This window comes from Coregonus clupeaformis, chromosome 8, assembly GCF_020615455.1.
Source record: "Coregonus clupeaformis isolate EN_2021a chromosome 8, ASM2061545v1, whole genome shotgun sequence".
Classification (NCBI taxonomy): Eukaryota; Metazoa; Chordata; class Actinopteri; order Salmoniformes; family Salmonidae; genus Coregonus; species Coregonus clupeaformis.
Genome location: NC_059199.1, coordinates 19,460,100 through 19,472,961, shown reverse-complemented (window position 1 = coordinate 19,472,961; position 12,862 = coordinate 19,460,100). Strand labels below are relative to the sequence as shown.

General features: G+C 39.0%; 1 protein-coding gene across 2 annotated transcripts in view; it reads right to left on the bottom strand.

Annotated features, from left to right (window-relative positions):
- Nucleotides 1-664: 664 nt before the first annotated feature.
- LOC121571236 (sodium/potassium/calcium exchanger 2) overlaps nt 665-12,862 on the bottom strand; it is a 216,926-nt gene continuing 204,728 nt past the window's right edge. For both annotated transcript variants that reach the window (XM_041882578.1, XM_041882579.1), the window contains 4 exons: nt 8,439-8,573; nt 8,005-8,094; nt 6,521-6,687; nt 665-4,988 (listed from right to left, as the gene is read on the bottom strand). In XM_041882578.1, the coding sequence (XP_041738512.1) occupies nt 4,739-4,988; nt 6,521-6,687; nt 8,005-8,094; nt 8,439-8,573 (642 nt within the window). In that variant the 3' untranslated portion in view covers nt 665-4,738. The remainder of the gene's footprint in view (nt 4,989-6,520; nt 6,688-8,004; nt 8,095-8,438; nt 8,574-12,862) is intronic.

The window sequence follows — 12,862 nt, the reverse complement described above, 5'->3', positions numbered from 1 at the left end:
ATAGTGCCCCTTGTGCCCCCTACTGCTGCTGCATTGAATAGATAGTTTTTTAAGGTCGAAATGTGAAATTAATATGGTTGATTTTCAAGGTTAGGGAAAAGTGCAGTGAATAGTGCCACTTTCTAGGATGTCAATATCAATGAATGTATTTATGGTTGTTTGTAATTTTGTCTTTCCTTTTAATCATTATATGTGTTATTGTTTTTACCATCGAGGACCACTTTGGAAACAAACGTTTTAATTAATACTTTTAAGTGATATCCTCTGGGTCCACATTGTACATTTTGTTGTATATGTCTGTTACCCGAAATAAATTCAATTCAATTCAATAATGTTACGTGGAATTACACATCCTTTTACCTCAGATTGGTGAGTTTATAGTCATCACGATGACATAAGATTGATTGCTTAAAACAGATCAATATCTTTGTACCATTGACTTTGTCACATGTTCTGGGATGCGCAGGGGGACCTGTCATGTGCCGTATGCAGTGGCCTTAACCGCTAGACCATCTCCAGGGACCCATTTATGAACTGTGAGTGGTTATATTTCTGCAGCACCATCCCTCAGTTGTTTACCAAAACAAGTGGCAGGGTGCCAGTTTAGTGGTTTTTCTAATCCCAGACTGCAGCTTTAACATAATGGAAAATAAAACAAAACTAATTTCCTTGTTACCTTTATTCATTGTATTAGATACTTTGTGTTTTACAGTAGTTTTACACATCTAGATTATATGATTAATTGTCTGTATATATGTACACCTTAAATAAATCTTACATTAACACCAATAAAATTAAAACATTTACAGTGCAAAAATGTGTATTAGTGGTTGACTCATACCCTATAATCTGCAATCAATGTCAGTCTCACATGCTAAACCGATTGTTTTTGCATTTTATGCATTCAAGCTTGCACACAATACACCATGTAACTTTGGAAACAGTGCCTCTGCTCATACAATATTATTTGACAGGAGCTTTTCTGAATGCTTAATGCATACAGTACCTTTGACACCAGACATAAATGTCACTGAGGGAATCTGGAAAAGTGAGGCTGAATGAAAAGTACAAGTGCACTATGAAATGGCAGTTTCGCTAAGGTTGGGGAGCTGTGAACTCAAGAAATCGACCCCCACCTAGGAGAAAAAGGGTAAGAACAAGTGGTTTGGTGAGGTAAGACTAATGAGAGTGTGGGTGGGAGGGACTCAATGACAGAATATGCCTGACTCATTCATGTATTGTATTCTAGCCACACAAACACAGTTCTCCTTTTCTCTGGATCGTACTCCAGGATAAGGCAATGGGCACTGTATAGCGAAGATTTAAAAAAAAGTATGTGTGGAAAACATCTGTTATCTTATTATCTGAATGTGAATGAGGGGATGCTCACAATTTATGTCATAGCTTTCTAACTTGTGTTTTCATGTGTGTGCGTGCGTGCAGGGAAGAGGAAATGGTTCCTTGGGAGTGACAGCCCAATCTGCCCCTTGACTTTGGTGCCTAAACTTTAAAGACAGGTAGTGGTAATAGACAAATACATATCAGGAGGCAATGTGGTATCTAAAGCCCTAATTTTTTATACCAGCAAAACAATGTATAAACATGGTGTACACACAGGGGAAGTATCCAACCAATCAATCATGATAATAGTGAATCATTGAAGTGTATGAGGGTGACTTCATATTTGATTGTAAAAAAAAAAAAAAACGATGATAATATGAGAACAAGCTTACTATATTAATATTCTGAAAGATAAAAGTTTTCCTACAACTGAAACATGAAATATATTTTTTTAACACAATACAAACCTGGACCAAGGAGTTTTGTTCTAGATTGGTTCAAGTGAGGAATCTTATAAAGGCATGTATTTTCTATTTACATGTATTTTCTATGTATTTTATAATTTTTGCGTTATGCATACAGTACATCATTCCATTTCATGTGCGCCGCCCATGGGTAACCAGCCCAAATTCTTCACATGCATTTTTCCTCATACATTCTTTACATTATTTAGTTATTCATATTTTACAGTAAATTCTTGCTAATATACTGAGAGAGAACTGAGGTAATGCAGGTGTGTCTGGCCAGTTTAGATCTCTAAAAGTGAGCCATGTGTAGACATTTAGGAGGATTTCAGGATAATTCATTTCTAAGTGTGTAGGTATAGAGGTCACGACAGACAAGTACAGCAGTCAATGCATGGAAATGCAATTCTCAATGACACATACCAGGGTTTGGGCCGATTCTGAATTTCTGATTTCCATTTGAATTTCATATAATTTTATTAAATTAAATTCCACTTCATTTATTTCATATTCAATTCCAATTCTGCTTCCTGTGGGGTGTGGCCAATATAATTTGGGAATTGAATTGGACTGCGTGGTCCAATGGTAACACTCCTAGCAGAAAGCACACGTGTACAACCCTGACGGTTGTGGATTTAATCCTCCCCTTAACCTTGCTGACTTCCCTCCTCCTTGCCTGTGTTCCCCATGTAATTATTCCCTATCTAAATAAAAATTGAGGAAATACTTATGGAGAGTGGAATTCCACTCTCCTTTAAAAAAAAATATGAATCAGAATTGACCCCAACCCTGACACATACAGTATACAGTATATTGCTGTTAGTTTTGTGATGTCCATGTTCCATGTAGTTTATGGGTGACTGTGAAATGACTGCATGAGATTTGCTAACTATATAGATAATTCTATAATTCTATAATAATAATAATAATAATTCAATAATATGTTTCAGTTTGCTGCAAAATACAGGTAATATAACCTGTTATTACTGTATACCTTTTTGTTAAACAAATGGTAATTTTTATGATGGCAGAGTATACAGACTTCCCACATGCAGACAAAAGCACCCTTCAATTGAAAATAAATTGCACAAGGTTGATAGACATTAACCATACATAGTTGTTGTAATTTTGTACATAGAAACCTAACACTCTTGCGTCAAAGAAATATCGAAATGTTAAATATTTGAGAATTCATTATTTTTTGGGGAGCGATAATTCTGACAGGTATAACAAGAAAATTCAGCCTGATATTTTTTTATCATGCATTTTACTGCTCCTATAAACTTCTCTAGGAGCCTGAATATTCAAGTCTTAATTTCAAGAGTGTGCTAAACATTCACTAATCTAAGTAGACCATTGTATGACTATTTCAAACATCGAGTGCCAGTTATCTTATCTACTACTGTATTTTGACATTGACATATTGGTTATGAGTGTCCTATTTGAGTCTACACATGCTTTGCTTATTCAGAGTGAAGAATATTGTAAGCTAGTATATATTTTGAGAGGCTGCAGTTAAGGCCAATTCATTCAAGTGCAGATAAAAGAAAAATACCCTGTGGTTTCACTCAGAATGTTTACACTGTGTGTCAGAGTTGTTAACTGTTTGAAAATGGACAGAACCCCAATCTCTCACTCTTGCAGACAGTTGGCGTTATTCCAACTTAAGATCTGAAAAAATGATTCATACAAAAGTATCCATTTTGTTCGCTTATCTCAATTCTGAATCGTGTCTGTAGACTTTGGATATTGATGTGTAACCACATCTATCGTTACATTGCAGCTTAAACATTGAGTCAATCATGGTGCGTTTTTTCATTTGTTTGCAATTGATTGAATTGGGTTCCAAGTTAAACATTTCTAGTAGAGTTTACCTTACCAATTGGTGTGTGAAGCATGGCAAGCTCTGTACAATATGAACTCTTATGTCCAATGGTGGGTGGAGAAGTGGATAAGATCATAAGTAGGCCTATCAAGACCCAGGAAGAGGCAAGATCCAACACCTAGAGTACATGTTACTGCTACAGCACAACTGGGCTACTACTATTTTAGTAAATAGAGCTAGTGTGTCAATCCAAAAATAATACATTAATCTTCTGAAGAGACATGGTGAGCAATGACATCCGGAAGGGGAGAGGGAATGTTTGAACTTCAGTCTTTTGGACAGAGCAAAAGATAAATTAGCAAAAACCAGCTCTGCATACAAAACTGCTTGGACTGCTTCGTATTTTGATGCTCGGTCACCAAGTACACAAGAGAGGAGATATTCATGGCTCAAAAACATATTTTTGTCTTATGTGAATCCATGCATTGTGTGGAGCATCAACAACATCCCTTCTTCATCATCATCAAACTCACTATACAACAAACACTGGAGTGACAAGTCGAGTGAAGCCAGTTAAAGAGTGTCATCCAAAGTCTTATTCGAAAAGGTTTCTCACAATCAGTCCTGAAGCAGAGAACAATATTGTTGCACCTCTGGTGTTTTGTGCCAGGCTCAGCCACCGCAGCTTTGCCAGAAGTCTCTTGTGTACTTCCTGACCTCAAAGTCCACAGGAGGTCAGCCTCCTCAATCTACTGAGTAGTCCACTTATCTAGTAAAACAAGTGACATGCATAAGATGGCATAGTTGCTCCTCTACCTGGCTAATACACTCCACATCCCCAAAAAACTACATCCCCCAGCCATCTACAACCCCCCCCAAAAAAGTATAATCATATTTTGTATTATTACTATTATTATTATCATTATGATTATTATGATTATTATCTACTTCCGCTAAGGTCTAGCCGTCCAGTGAATCAGCCGAGCCATATCATGCGCCCTCATTCCGAAAGTTTTTTTGAGTGCATTTCCTCCATCCCATCCCCATGCTTCTTGTATTTTGTAGAAGGAGTGAACATTTTGTGGCAGGAGTGGAGGGAGAGGAGGTCTCAGATGGATATAGGGCAGGCGATGATCTTGTCTTCCAGCATAACGCTGACCACCAGGAAAACTAAGTAGAGCACGAACATGATGAAGCCCAGCAGCTTGCTCATCCGCCACTTGCAGGCAGCAATCGAGATGATGACGAAGATGAGCATGAGGAAGAGCAGCACAATGGCACAGAACAGCCCGTTAGAGCTCACCGCCACAGGCTGCATGTTGTTGATGATGGACCAGAGGAGCCATGGGAACGGCAGGCTGAAATACACAAAATAAACAGACACACACATACACACACATAGATGTTACATGGTCTTCAGCCATACTTTAAAGTTTATCTTTCAGCATCGCATAAATATGTGTTATAAATCAAGATAATAGCTATCATTCAGTTTAGACCTGAGAATGGGCCCGTCTGGGGTTTACATAATGAGATTGTAATGAATAAAGTCCCTTGGCAAAATGTCCACAGTGGGGACTTCCATGTCACCACCCCATGGGCAAAACTTATTCAATCGAATGAATTAGAGAACACAAACAAAGTTCAATTAACTTTTACATCTTATTATAAAGTATCTGGTGTCTACCAAGCATTTATCATGAAGTTGGTATAAATTGTTATCAAAATGGTACCTAAGTGTGGTTTTAATTAATCCCAATGAAACTGAAAGCTACTTATTGGATAAGAACAAAGTAAGTATGACTGTTACTATGTAATATGTAAAAACATCCCCCAGCACTGCAAAAATGCTAATAAGAATAATCTAATAATAAACAATGTTCAAAATGTGAAAGGAACAGATATTAAAAGAAATTATTACTGTAAAACTCAAAGCTGCAAAAAGTAACTTTTTGGGCAACACAACCAAATTCACATAGAGATAGATCTGTCATTCTCATTGAAAGCAAGTCTAAGAAGCGGTAGATCTGTTTTATGTGCTCTATTTCTATGCTTCCCGTGCTTAAGTTTAATTTTTGCGTCTTTTACTTTCGGTTTTGTACACCAGCTTCAAACAGCTGAAAATACAATATTTTTGGTTATGGAAAATATATTTCACAGAGGTTTAGATGGTACAATTATTCTCTACACTATACTTGCTTGTTTTGTCACATAAACTGAAATTAGGCGAACTCTTAGAATTTTTGCAACTTTAACTTAAAGGCAGAGTCTCAAATATCCGCCTGTACCTTTTTAATAGTCGGGCAAAAGCATATATTTCAGCAAATAAACAGCTGTTTCAAATAAACGCCAGGTCTAGATGAATTGTTTACAAGGTTACCATGAATTACCATGAATTGTTTACTAGGTTTAATGTTTGATTTGTTACATTAAATAATTCAGCCATTGGCTACTAACAGCTGAGAACATCTAGCTAAGTGGCAAGCACAAAAACAGTCAATAACTTACAGACCCCTAGACATGGTGAAAGTAAGAACTGCCGAAAGGAGAATAATTATTCTGTCAATTAATTATTATATATATTTTTTAAATAGAGGCATATTAAGACAAAAGAAACATGACACAGTGTGTAAATGATAACACATTAGTGCAGGCAATGAAGAAATTGATTAAAATGCTGGAAGTAAATGCTGGAATTAAATAATTAACTATGCAAATGAGCAAAAGCTGTGTGCATTAAGGAAATAGGCGCCTGGCTCAAATAGAAGCCTGTCTCTAAAAAGTGCCTGTTGTGTTCAGTGATTTAAGCAAATAAACACTCTTGCTATTAATTGCAATTTTATGGTAATTAGAAATTAGAGTGGTTACAGTACTGATGACAAAAGCGTACCCAACAGTGATGTCAAAGATGTTGGAGCCCACAGAGCTAGACACAGCCATGTCCCCCAGCCCCTTCCGTGCAACAATGACGCTGGTGATTAGGTCAGGGATGGAGGTACCAGCTGCTAATATAGTCAAGCCCATAATCTCTTCTGTAATCCCAATGGTCTCTCCAACCTGCAAAGAGAAAACAGAAAAAAATGGGGTAAATAAATCAAACTAAATCTTTTATTTTTTTCCGTTTAGGGGGTTAAGTGGAGGTGAGGTTTAAGGAATTAAACAGTCAGCTATACTTTGACATATTTTGGGGTTTTCTTTTTTCCTATTCTGCTGAAATCCCTGTATTCAGGGACTACTATTTAATGTTGTCTAGCTTTGATTGAGAGGTGTAGTTACCCAGGCCAAAGAGCGGAAGGCTGCTAATAACAATCTCACAGTGTTCTAACCCTCTGAATATCCCTCTCCTTTTCTAACTACCTATACTTCCTCCCACTTGCTTGTGAACACGCTTGTGTTCTGTTCTGTGTTCTTCACAAAAGGAAACATGATTTCACTAAATGTATACTGGACAAAAATATTACAGTTCATATAAGGAAATCAGTCAATTGATATAAATTCATTAGGCCCTAATCATTAGGCCCTAATCTATCACATGACTGGGCAGGGGTGCAGCCATGGGTGGGCCTGGGAGGGCATAGGCCCACCCACTTGGGAGCCAGGCCCATCTACTGTGGAGCCAGGCCCAGCCAATCAGAATGAGTTTTTCCCCAACAAAAAGGCTTTCTTACAGACAGAAATACTGTCAGCTGTCTAGGTGGTTGGTCTCAGACGATCCCGCAGATAAAGAAGCCGGATGTGGAGGGTTGTCGTGGTTACATGTGGTCTGCGGTTTTTAATCTGGTTGGACGTACTGCCAAATTCTCTAAAATGACGTTGGAGGCGGCTTATGGTAGAGAAATGAACATTAAATGATCTGGCAACAGCTCTGGTGGACATCCCTGCAGTCAGCATGCCATTTGCACGCTCCCTCAACTTGAGACATCTGTGGCATTGTGTTGTGTGACAAAACTGCACATTTTAGAGTGGCCTTTTATTGTCCCCAGCACAAGGTGCACCTGTGTAATGATCATGCTGTTTAATCAGCTTCTTGATATGTCACACCTGTCAGGTGGATGGATTATCTTGGCAAAGCAGAAGTGCTCACTAACAGGGATGTAAACAAATTTGTGCACAACATTTGAGAGAAATACGCTTTTTGTGCGTATGGAAACATTTCTGGGATCTTTTATTTCAGGTCATGAAACATGGGACCAACACTTTACATGTTGTGTTTATATCTTTGTTCAGTATAGTACTGTTCCAATCTCGAATTTTTCAGCAACTATGGTGGATGCATAACCAGGCCAGCTCAGTACAGCTTGGTTTGGCTTGGCTCAGTAGTGTGAAAAACCCTTAATGGTTCAATTAATTTTGCCCCCAGTGCACCCCACATACCTGGTGAGCCCACCACACCATTAAGTAGGAGAATCCAGCAATCCAACAGATAGAACCCAGAAATGAGATGGGAAAGAACTTCTTTGCAGTCTGTTAGACAAAGGAGGAAAAGGCTATGGTTACTCTAAAGGCGTAAAGGACAAACAAAGCCTCTATATTATTGTGCTACAGGTATCTAAAGGAAATAACACATCACACTTATTATTGACCAGTTATAGCTAAATAAGTATAGACAGATTCACTTCATACCAAACATGAGTCTTTCTCTCTATGACTGCGTCCCAAATGGCACCCTATTCCCTATAGTACTTTTGAACAGGGCCCATAGTGTGTAGAGCACTATATACGGAATAGGGTGCCATTTGGGACACAGCCTATTTCTCTATCTGACAAACTGGAACAGTAAGAGATAGAAATGGAGGAGAAACACTTACTGGTTTCCTGACATCAGGCAGTGTCAGCCACAGAGGGAAGATGATGGGCATGATTAAGAGGTAGGTGAAACGCTTGCGCATGGTATCTGGCCAGGACAGGCTCAGAGGCTGGTCCTCATCCTCCTCATCCTCAGCCTAAGAAAAGAGAGCAAGTGTGGAAAAGAGAGACTTTCAGTATCGATACATTTTCCAAATTCAATAAAGCACTCGTACATCGGAGTTATCTCGTTGCAGGTGCGTCGGAATAATGCGATAACTTCAAAGAAAAGAGAAACCTGCAGTATTGATACAGTTAAATGTGAAATTGGTTTGGAGAAATTGGGAGATCTGTGCTCAAAATGGCCTGAATTTCAAGGGGTCATGTGGTACAGTCAAGGTCAGCCATCTTAAAGCTCTACAATACATACTGTACAGTACAACAAAATGTCCAAGGGTCCAAATGGGTCCTAATGGGTCCAAATGTCAGGCACATCCATAGGCACCTGGACTGATAGGCCTTGTGAAAGGAAACAAAGGCTCTTGTGATTTTTTTTTCATTAGTACTTGACCGGTATTTAATAAACAATCCCTCTTCCTAGCTGCTGAGACAAGAAGGCCAAGTGCACACAAGCTAAATAATAATGACAAGTTGGTTGGCATGCCCTCACTCTCTGTGACCTTGAGAAAGGGGTGTTTGATGACAGTGGTTTGTAAGATTGCTCCAAACCTGGACGAGCCTGACACTCTACTCATCAGGTGCTCATACATATTAAATTATTGCATCTGAGCTCCTAGTGTGCGGCTCTCCTTTTCTTTATTGAGTAAATATAACTTTATTTGTGCTCTGCTAATCTAAAGGTATTGAGTTGTTGCAAGTTATTATTTTTTAAATATTTTAAAGTCAATCTAACATTTATGAAATAAGTTGTTCTTACTTGATTCTATTATTACATTTACATTATTTAGCAGACGCTCTTATCCAGAGCGACTGCTAAATGGCGTTTGCAACCCTGGCGTTGCAAACGCCATGCTCTACATCCCTGCCGGCCATTCCCTCCCCTACCCTGGACGACGCTGGGCCAATTGTGCGCCGCCCCATGGGTCTCCCGGTCGCGGCCGGCTACGACAGAGCCTGGATTCGAACCAGGATCTCTAGTGGCACAGCTAGCACTGCGATGCAGTGCCTTAGACCACTGCGCCACTCGGGAGACTTATTATGTCTTTACTTAAAATAATAAAGTAGTAGTCAGACATATTTCTATTTGAGTTAAAAAAAACTTGATTTATCTGCGTTGTGCTGATATAGAATTATTATGTTTTTGCAAGTTATGAATATTTAATAGTGCTCAGTTGCTCAGTTTTTTAAAGGATTGTGGGTAATAATTTTTTTATTTTTTACTTTATGGTACAGTGCCTTGCAAAAGCATTCACCCCCCTAGGCGTTTTTGCTATTTTGTTGCATTACAACCTGTAATTTAAATGGATTTTTATTTGGATTTCATGTAATTGACATACACAAAATAGTCCAAATTGGTGAAGTGAAATGAAAAAAAAAACTTGTTTATTTATAAAAATTCTATAAAATAAATAACGGAAGAGTGGTGCGTGCATATGTATTCACCCCCTTTGCTATGAAGCTCCTAAATAAGATCTGGTGCAACCAATTACCTTCAGAAGTCACATAATTAGTTAAATAAAGTCCACCTGTGTGCAATCTAAGTGTCACATGATCTCAGTATATCCAGTTGAAGTCGGAAGTTTACATACACCTTAGCCAAATACATTTAAACTCAGTTTTTCACAATTCCTGACATTTAATCCTAGTAAAGATTCCCTGTCTTAGGTCAGTTAGGATCACCACTTTATTATAAGAATGTGAAATGTCAGAATAATAGTGAATGACTTAATAGTGAAAGAATGACTTATTTCAGCTTTTATTTATTTCATCACATTCCCAGTGGGTCAGAAGTTTACATACACTCAATTATTATTTGGTCGCATTGCCTTTAAATTGTTTAACTTGGGTCAAACGTTTCGGGTAGCCTTCCATAAGCTTCCCACAATAAATTGGGTGAATTTTGGCCCATTCCTCCTGACAGAGCTGGTGTAACTGAGTCAGATTTGTAGGCCTCCTTGCTCACACACGCTTTTTCAGTTCTGCCCACAACTTTTCTATGGGATTGAGGTCAGGGCTTTGTGATGGCCACTCCAATACCTTGACTTTGTTGTCCTTAAGCCATTTTGCCACAACTTTGGAAGTATGCTTGGGGTCATTGTCCATTTGGAAGACCCATTTGCGACCAAGCTTTAACTTCCTGACTGATGTCTTGAGATGTTGCTTCAATATATCCACATAATTTTCCTTCCTCATGATGCCATCTATTTTGTGAAGTGCACCAGTCCCTCCTGCAGCAAAGCACCCCCACAGCATGATGCTGCCACCCCCGTGCTTCACGGTTGGGATGGTGTTTTTCGGCTTGCAAGCGTCCCCCTTTTTCCTCCAAACATAACGATGGTCATTATGGCCAAACAGTTCTATTTTAGTTTGATCAGACCAGAGGACATTTCTCCAAAAAGTACGATCTTTGTCCCCATGTGCAGTTGCAAACCGTAGTCTATCTTTTTTATGGCGGTTTTGGAGCAATGGCTTCTTCCTTGCTGAGCGGCCTTTCAGGTTTTGTCGATATAGGACCATTTTTACTGTGGATATAGATACTTTTGTACCTGTTTCCTCCAGCATCTTCACAAGGTCCTTTGCTGTTGTTCTGGGATTGACAGAACGCGTCTCCTTCCTGAGCGGTATGACGGTTGCGTGGTCCCATGGTGTTTATACTTGCGTACTATTGTTTGTACAGATGGACGTGGTACCTTCAGGCGTTTCGAAATTGCTCCCAAGGATGAACCAGACTTGTGGAGGTCTACAATGTCTTTTCTGAGGTCTTGGCTGATTTCTTTTGATTTTCCCATGATGTCAAGCAAAGAGGCACTGAGTTTGAAGGTAGGCCTTGAAATACATCCACAGGTACACCTCCAATTGACTCAAATGATGTCAATTAGCCTACCAGAAGCTTCTAAAGCCATGACATCATTTTTTGAAATTTTCCAAGCTGTTTAACGGCACAGTCAACTTAGTGTATGTAAACTTCTGACCCACTGGAATTGTGATAAAGTGAAATAATCTGTCTGTAAACAATTGTTGGAAAAATTACTTGTGTCATGCACAAAGTAGATGTCCTAACCGACTTGCCAAAACTATAGTTTCTTAACAAGAAATTTGTGGAGTGGTTGAAAAACGAGTTTTAATGACTCCAACCTAAGTGTATGTAAACCTCCGACTTCAACTGTATACACCTGTTCTGAAAGGCCCCAGAGTCTGCAACACCACTATGCAAGGGGCACCACCAAGCAAGCAGCACCATGAAGACCAAGGAGCTCTCCAAACAGGTCAGGGACAAAGTTGTGGAGAAGTACAGATCAGAGTTGGGTTATAAAAAAATATCAGAAACTTTGAACATCCCACGGAGCACCATTAAATCCATTATAATTTAAAAAAAAGAATATGGCACCACAACAAACCTGCCAAGAGAGGGCCGCCCACCAAAACTCACGGACCAGGCAAGGAGGGCATTAATCAGAGAGGCAACAAAGAGACCAAAGATAAACCTGAAGGAGCTGCAAAAATCCACAGCGGAGATTGGAATATCCGTCCATAGGACCACTTAAACCGTACACTTCACAGAGCTGGGCATTACGGAAGAGTGGCCAGAAAAAAGCCAATGCTTAAAGAAAAAAATAAACAAACACGTTTGGTGTTCACCAAAAGGCATATGGAAGAAGGTACACTGGTCAGATGAGACTAAAATTGTCCAGCAGGACAATGACCCTAAGCTTACTGCTAAAGCAACACTCGAGTGGTTTAAGGGGAAACATTTAAATGTCTTGGAATGACCTAGTCAAAGCCCAGACCTCAATCCAATTGAGAATCTGTGGTATGACTTAAAGATTGCTGTACACCAGCGGAACCTATCCAACTTGAAGGAGCTGGAGCAGTTTTGCCTTGAAGAATGTGCAAAAATCCCAGTGGCTAGATGTGCCAAGCTTATAGAGACATACCAAGAGACTTGCAGCTGTAATTGCTGCAAAGGGTGGCTCTACAAAGTATTGACTTTGTTATGAACGCTCAAGTTTTCAGTTTTTTTGTCTAATTTCTTGTTTGTTTCACAATAAACAATATTTAGCATCTTCAAAGTGGTAGGCATGTTGTGTAAGTCAAATGATACAAACCCCCAAAAAATCTATTTTAATTCCAGGCTGTATGGCAACAAAATAGGAAAAATGCCAAGGGGGGTGAATACTTTCGCAAGCCACTGTACTATTACACAATGTTGTATGAATATTTAAAGAAAGAAAAGTATATTTCTAAAATAGTATTAAGCAGTTTGTTG